General features: G+C 33.0%; 1 protein-coding gene across 1 annotated transcript; it reads left to right on the top strand.

The window, feature by feature from the left end:
- The first annotated feature begins 399 nt into the window (after positions 1 to 399).
- On the top strand, positions 400 to 6,374 carry LOC133805228 (uncharacterized). The gene is made up of 7 exons (XM_062243352.1): positions 400 to 1,061; positions 1,389 to 1,720; positions 2,061 to 2,400; positions 2,824 to 2,972; positions 3,071 to 3,164; positions 5,876 to 5,947; positions 6,075 to 6,374. Exons 1-7 carry the CDS (start codon positions 498 to 500, stop codon positions 6,117 to 6,119), a joined length of 1,596 nt encoding a protein of 531 aa, XP_062099336.1. The 5' UTR covers positions 400 to 497; the 3' UTR covers positions 6,120 to 6,374.
- The last annotated feature ends 1,357 nt before the right edge of the window (positions 6,375 to 7,731 follow it).

The raw sequence follows: 7,731 nt of genomic DNA, 5'->3' as shown, positions 1-7,731 counted from the left end.
AAAAAAAATAAAGGAAAAATTGAAAACTGTTTAAAAAAATTTTGAAAGTGAAAAAATTCTATTTTTAAAATTTAATAAATTTTAATTAAAATTTAAAAAATAATAAATAGAAATAGAGTTACCAAACACATTTTATGTTTAATTTTTAAATTATTAATTAATTAAATAATTTTTTTTTTTTTTTAAGTGTTACTAAACACCATTTTTTTTAATTTCCTTTTAATAAAATAGAGAATCCGATAACATTTCTAAAACATAAACATAAGAGAGAGAATGGTATTTACCGAAAAGTTAAATTGGGCTGGGCTTGAATGTTCTTATCTAGGCTTGTCATTCAAACCAGTGGCCCAATCTCTATCCAATTCAAATATAGTGCTGAGTAAACCCTAACGATTCTATTTTTCTCGTCACTATCCCTCGATTCTTCCCACTCCTTGAGCTTCAGCTTCTCAGAGGGACCTCCTCCACTCCATATTTAGATTCTTCATAGTTCAACCATGGCGCCCTACGACTACGAAGACGCTGCCGCTGACTACGAAGAGTCAACTGGTTCTCACCGCCACTCCGCCGCAGCACAATCTGCTGGGCAAGACCTCGGATACGACCCGAATTTTGTCCCCGACTCTGTGAAGTCCTTCGTGGTCCATCTTTATCGCCACATCCGCGAGAAAAATGTGTACGAGATTCACCAGATGTACGAGACTTCATTCCAAACCTTGTCCGAGAGGCTCTTTAAAGATACTCCATGGCCGTCGGTGGACGCCGTGTCCCCTTACGTCGACAACGATCACGTCTTCTGCCTCCTCTACCGGGAGATGTGGTTCCGTCATCTGTACGCGAGGCTGACTCCAACGCTTAAGCAGCGGATCGACTCTTGGGACAATTACATTAGCCTGTTTCAGGTGGTGCTACATGGCGTCGTCAATATGCAGCTGCCGAACCAGTGGTTGTGGGATATGGTGGACGAGTTCGTCTACCAGTTCCAGAGCTTCTGCCAGTACAGGGCCAAGATGAAGAACAAGACAGAGCAGGAGATTGAACTTCTGAGACAGTTCGATCAGGTATTATTAGTTCTTAATCGAGAGGCAATTCTAGGGTTTTGAGCACTTTTAAGAAACTTTTGGGGTCTGTATATGAAATTGGCGACTTTAGAGGATTTGAGGAGAATCCATTACTGGGCTTAGTTCTTAGAGATGACAGAATCATGAATTGGGTTTTGCAAGTTTCACTAAATTGCAACTGAACCAGGCTAGAATATCTTGATAGTGGTATTTGGTGGAGACTTATTTTGTTTAAGTTACTGTCTATGCGAGTGATAGTAAATCTTTATAGCTTTATTTAATTGCACTGCTATGGGGGTTAATATAACGTTGATTATGGTATTGTAGGCATGGAATGTGTACGGTGTGCTCAACTTTTTGCAAGCACTTGTGGAGAAATCTACGATTACTCAGATTCTCGAGCGAGAGAAGGAAGGGCTTGAACAATTTACTTCTACTGATGGATACGATTACAATGGGGGGAGTAATGTCTTGAAGGTGTTGGGGTATTTTAGCATGGTCGGACTACTGCGAGTTCACTGTTTACTCGGTGATTATCATACTGGTCTGAAACGCTTACTTCCGATTGACATAACTCAGCAAGGCATTTACACCATTGTTATTGGAAGCCACATAACCACCATTTATCATTATGGTTTTGCCAATCTTATGTTGAGGAGGTATGCCAATATATTCTTCAACATTGTGATTATTATTATTTATATATATATATATTCAAATATCTGATGTGTCTTTAATGATGTAAAATCAAAATAATCCATTGTGAGCTTGTGATTCAGCTGCTTAGTTAAAAATTCATCAATATTCAACAATGTTTTCTTATAATGAATCTTTGTAACATACTAAATTCTAATTTCTAACTATTTTCTTCCAGGCCCTTTCATGTTTTTAACCATTGGGTATTGAGATCCTCTTTTAGTAGTGTGGATTTGGGTGAAGTGATGTTTTTTTCTGTTCAAATCTTGTCCTTATGTTTACGTGCGAGTAATTGTTTTTCAGGTACACAGATGCAATTCGTGAATTCAACAAGATTCTTTTGTACATCTACAAAACCAAGCAATTCCATCAGAAATCTCCGCAGTATGAGCAGATACTGAAAAAGAATGAACAGATGTATGCCTTGTTGGCAATTGCCCTTTCACTTTGTCCCCAGGTAAAGCTTGTTGAGGAAACTGTGAACTCTCAATTGAGGGAGAAGTATGGTGAAAAAATGATTAGAATGCAAAGATACGATGACGAGGCATTTGCTATCTATGATGAGCTTTTCTCGTATGCGTGCCCAAAGTTCATTACTCCATCAGCTCCAAGTTTTGAGGAGCCGCTTGTAAATTACAACCAGGTACCTAATTACCTAAGGGATATGTTTGGTCTTAAGGACTAGTGCATGGGACTGTACACAATAGTCCAGTCCCATGTTCGGGCAAAATTAAACTTTGTGGAGGACTGGACATCAGTCTACAAAAATACTCGCCCGCTAGGGGACTATCTTTTTTTAAAAAAATAAATTAATATAGTTTATTTTTAATTATAAATATTACAATATTATATAACATTATTGTTTAATATTAAAAGGATTTTTTTATTAAATTAAATTATAATTTAATTAAAGATATATATTTTATACTTCATTCAGTCCTATATTGCAACAAACACATACGGTCGATAATCAAGTCCAATCCAATCCTAACTATTAGTCCAGTCAACCATGCCAAACGAGCCCGTAGGATTTATAATGTACAACACAATTATTCTGTTTTTGCAGGATGCCTATAGACTTCAGTTAAAATTGTTTCTGTATGAGGTAAAGCAGCAACAGTTGTTATCAGGTGTCCGTACATTCTTAAATGTTTATTCAACCATCTCTCTTGGAAAACTTGCGAGCTACATGGAAGTGGATGAACCCACTTTGAGGTAATTCATGTGATTATCATTATCCCATAGTTTTTTGTTTCTACTTTTGTTTTTATTAATATAGCAAGATGCTGATTCCTTTTTGCCACTCTTGGTAGGACTATCTTGATGACATACAAGCACAAGACACATGCTGTTGACAGTGATGGAAGAGTCATCTCTAATGCTGATGTGGATTTCTACATTGATGATGTATGTTTCATTTTCTTTAGCTATCTTCTATCCTTCTGTGTTGGTAAAACGATTTGAAGTGAGGCAAGGCGTAAGTCTTGAAGCATAAACGTTCAATTAATAAACATTTACAAATACCTAAGAATATCAATGATTAATAATTAAAAGTAATAAAACATAACATAAAATCAAATCTTAGAAAATAAGAATAAAATCTCAAAACAAACCACAATTATTTACATAATACACGTTAAATCAAATCAAACTCAACATAAGATAAAATGTCTCACAAAATTGTCCCTTCCGTGTTTCCTTTTTCCTCTCTAGTTTCTTTTATCTTTCCCTCTCTCTTGGAAGAAGCTTCGGGTGTGAAGTGTGAACAGTAGCAACTCTATGTGATGTTTGCACTTGCAGCAAGCAACTAAATTTAGAGAGTAGGATTCATTCATTTAACTTAGGCCCTGTTTGGTTGGGGAAAGGAATGGAAATGAATCTATTTTCATTTATTTCCCTTGTTTGGTTAGAAACTAAAGTACTTGAATTTGGAATCCGCTTTTCCACCATTTTGGTGGAATTGCTATTCCATCCAAAAAGGCCATTCAAATAATGACAAAAAAAAATTAAATAATTTTATACCAACTTTTCTTATTAATTTTAAATCTTATTCTATTCTCATTCCTATTCCCTCTGTTTTCATTACTCCCAACCAATTTTCATTACTCCCAACCAAATGGGATTAGGGTTATTGAGGCGCGCACAATAATGTATTTTTAAACATTGGTTAGTTGATTGGGATTAGTTGCCCAATAAGGGTAGCTCAAATGATCAGAGAGGAGACTATTTGTGAAACATTTTATGGTAATAATTGTAGCTTATTTGATTTAGATAAAAAAAATTGTGGTTTATTTGAGATTTTATTCTTAATTTCTAACATTTAGTTTTAGGGCATTTAGCTCCATCGCCCCTAAGTTATTAGTAGATTGGCGTTTTGGTCCTTAGTTTTTTTTTAATCCTCAAATTAAACAAGTAGTGTCAATAGGCTAACTTCTGTTAAATTACTAACAGAAGTAATGCATATGATTGGCAATTGATCATACAATAAGGGCGAAATGGTAATTTTGTAATCATCTCTAACCTTTCGCCCATAATATCTCTACATCTTCACTTACCTTGTACCAGTTGCCACTCAAAGATCGTTGTTGAACAAGTTTGTGTTTTTACTTTGTTTTTTCCTAAGAAAAAATCATACAGAATAAAAATTATATATATTTTTGTATATATATTAAAAATTCAAAATTAAGGGACCCATCTCAAAAAGCCCAGAAATTAAGGTCTCACAACACCCTCCCTACTTTCAATCTCATTTCTCTCTTTCCTTAATTTGAAAAACTCCTCTCTCAATTCCCACATATGCTCACTATTGGTTCATCAATTTTCTATCTTTGAGTTGTAAAACTTGGTCTCATTTATCTTTGAAAATGGCTTATTGTACTTGTTCTTTGTGAAAGTTGCCTACCATATTTGATTCTCATGTAGACAAGAGATTATTGTAATTAATTGTGAATTCTGGGATTCTAGGATAAACATATGAAGCTTAAATTAGTTTAAAATTAATTCAACAATCGTTTCTATTATAATAATTCCACGAACAAATATGCGTATTCAAAATAAGAAAAAAGATGTAGAGAGATAATAGGTAAAACGTTAAAGATGACTACAAAATAATTATTTCACCCTTATTGTATGATCAATTGCCAATCATATGCATTACTTCTGTTAGTAATTTAACGGAAGTTAGTCTATCGTCCTTAGTTAAGGATTCAATTGACCAAAAAAAAAATTTAAGGACCAAATTGCCAATCTACTAATAACTTTAGGGGGCAATGGTGCTAAAAACCCTTAGTTTTATGTTATGCTTTGTTACTTTTAATTATTAATTGAAACCCTTGGTTTTATGTTATGCTTTATTACTTTAATCTCTAATAACTTAGGGGCAATGGTGCTAAAAACCCTTAGTTTTATGTTATGCTTTGTTACTTTTAATTATTAATTAAAACCCTTGGTTTTATGTTATGCTTTATTACTTTTAATTATTAATTCTTGATAAATTTTAGGTATTTATAAATATGTTTTAATTGAATATTTAAGGCTTACGCCTCATGTGACAAAACACCCCAGAGTTTTAAAATTGCATTTGATTTTTTTTTTTTTTAAATCATGTGGTTTGTTCCTACAATGTCTGAGGTTTGAGTCCCTTGTGGTTTGTTCCTACAATGTCTGAGGTTTGAGTCCCTTGTGGTTTGTTCCCACACATTCTTGGTTTTGGTAGGATTAGGGAAGCCTCCTAATCCTAGGAAATTAATGCTAGGACTAACATCCTAAGTAGGAACTATTTAGCAGTCTTCGTTTGTTGGACATAGTGTGTAGTACATTAAGTAGAACCGGCTTTGTTGTACAAAGAGCTGGGTAATGCAATGTCAATCACAGCGTTGCTGTCATGATTGGTTTTGGGTGCGGTGAATGCCAGTACTTATGACAAAAAAAGTTCTACATGTTCTGGCCGGGGGTGCTCATAAGGTTCTACTAAGACTGGCACACTATATGTAGTATATATGATGCCCTTCCATTGATTGTCATATGCATTGATAGAGATTTCCAACGTGAAAGAGCTCTTAGACACTGACATTTTTTTTACTGTTCTTTGTGAAAACTCTTTCATTTTTATTCGACAGGACATGATATACGTGGTGGAATCAAAACCAGCAAAGAGATACGGGGATTACTTCTTGCGTCAGATTGTCAAGGTATCCACAGCTTCTTGTTCACACTAATTTCGACCATACTGACTGTACTTTCTCAGTGTACTTTCGACCATACTGACTGTACTTTCTCAGTGTAAAAGATTATTTTCTTATTTATTTGTGTTTACAGCTTGAGGGGGTGATCAATGATATGGACAGGATAAAGCTGGAATGAGTCAATTGTGTTAACCTTTCTGATGCCATTTTCTCGTTTTGACTTCGATTATGATGTTTTTGGTTTAGTAGTTTTTTTTTCTTTTTTATTTGTGGGTCCTTTTAATTTATCTTTTTTTTTTTCACCCACCTACTCGTTACATGTCATCAATGGTAGTAGTTGGCAAACCTTACAAGAGAGTAATCTGTGTTATTGTTATGTGCCCAACCTGCAATTTTGCTAGTGAAGTTGATAATATTTGGGAGTGTTGTCTTATTCATTTGTAACTTCTTAATTTCTAGCAGAGGTTTTAGTTTTTCATGCAATCATGCGCATGTTGAGTGGTTAAATGTCATGAATGCATTGTCTTGCCATTTGGTTATGGCGATTCTTTTAGACCATCTCCAGATGCAACATTAAAATTAAAGTGAGTGAATGTTATATTTGGACTAATAATTTCAATTGTGCTTCATTGCACAAGATGCAAATTAATACAAAAAAAAAAAAGTCAATAATTCATTTAAGATTTAGTGAGGTCATCCAAAAATTAGTTTTAATATTATTTTTTATTATTCAAATTATGTTCTTCAAGACACACGTTATTAAAAAAATAAATAAAAAATGATATAGGGTTGATCATTATCTGTCAACTAATCAATTATAATAATTGGTCATGGTAAATAAAAATGTAGCATATATAGATGCATCAAATTTGGTAAACTTTTAGTACGTGCAAAATTTGGTAAAATTTTTTTGAATCCTATTAGAGTTGTACTTTTTGTAAGATGTGTTAAATATAGTAGTATTGTACTTGTCTTTTGGCACTCCAATAGAGTACTTAAATGTTTCATTAAAAAATTTAGTAGACGTTGGTGTTTGGTGTATTCGGTTTTTTAAAGAGATTTTTTGTTGGGGTTATTTATTTTTCTAATAATATTGGAAAAGTAATGGAAAATCATTTAGACAGCAACCTCATAACTAGGGTTGAGCATTCAATCCAATTCAATATTTTTGTATTAACCCAATTTAATTAAACGTTGGATTTTGAAAATCATCAAATCCAATCTAATTAAGCATTAAAATCTAATCCAATTATTAATTGGATTGATTCGATTTTTTAATTGGATTTCGAGTTGGAACTTGATTTTTAATATTAACTTGTAACATACAAAAAAGTACTTAAAAACTAAACAACACAATTCATTTAGGTTCAACACTACATAAAGTTATCAACTTTTCAAGTTTAATCCAACTAAAAGCTTGAAGTACTATTGAAAATGAGAGAGAAGGAGGAGAATAGATGCATATTTTTAGTATTTTCTTATCTAATTAGGTGTAAAAGTATACAGGGAAAGACTAGTAGTTAGCGAATAATAATGTATTAAAAGAAATATAAATATATATTTTTAATATATTTAAAGATATATAAATAATTAAATATCTTTTTAATATATATTATATGTAATTGGATTGAATCAGTTTTTAATTGGATTTTGACAATATCATCTGCAATCCGATCTAATCCAATTAAAATCAAATTATTCAAATTCAATCCAATTTTTTGTAATTTAATTGGATTGGATTGGTTCAGTGTAATTGAATTGGTTTGGATGTTGCCCACCCATACCCATAA

This window comes from Humulus lupulus, chromosome X (assembly GCF_963169125.1).
Source record: "Humulus lupulus chromosome X, drHumLupu1.1, whole genome shotgun sequence".
NCBI lineage: Eukaryota > Viridiplantae > Streptophyta > Magnoliopsida > Rosales > Cannabaceae > Humulus > Humulus lupulus.
Note: the sequence above shows the minus strand (reverse complement) of the source record. Positions and strands in the feature narration are given on the sequence as shown.

What these genes read in the sequence shown, in the direction of transcription:
- LOC133805228 (XM_062243352.1), top strand. Translation starts at nt 498, where the DNA reads ATGGCGCCCTACGACTACGAAGACGCTGCCGCTGACTACGAAGAGTCA. An exon ending in TTCTGAGACAGTTCGATCAG is followed by an intron (nt 1,062 to 1,388) that starts GTATTATTAGTT and finishes ATGGTATTGTAG; the next exon opens with GCATGGAATGTGTACGGTGT. An exon ending in GCCAATCTTATGTTGAGGAG is followed by an intron (nt 1,721 to 2,060) that starts GTATGCCAATAT and finishes ATTGTTTTTCAG; the next exon opens with GTACACAGATGCAATTCGTG.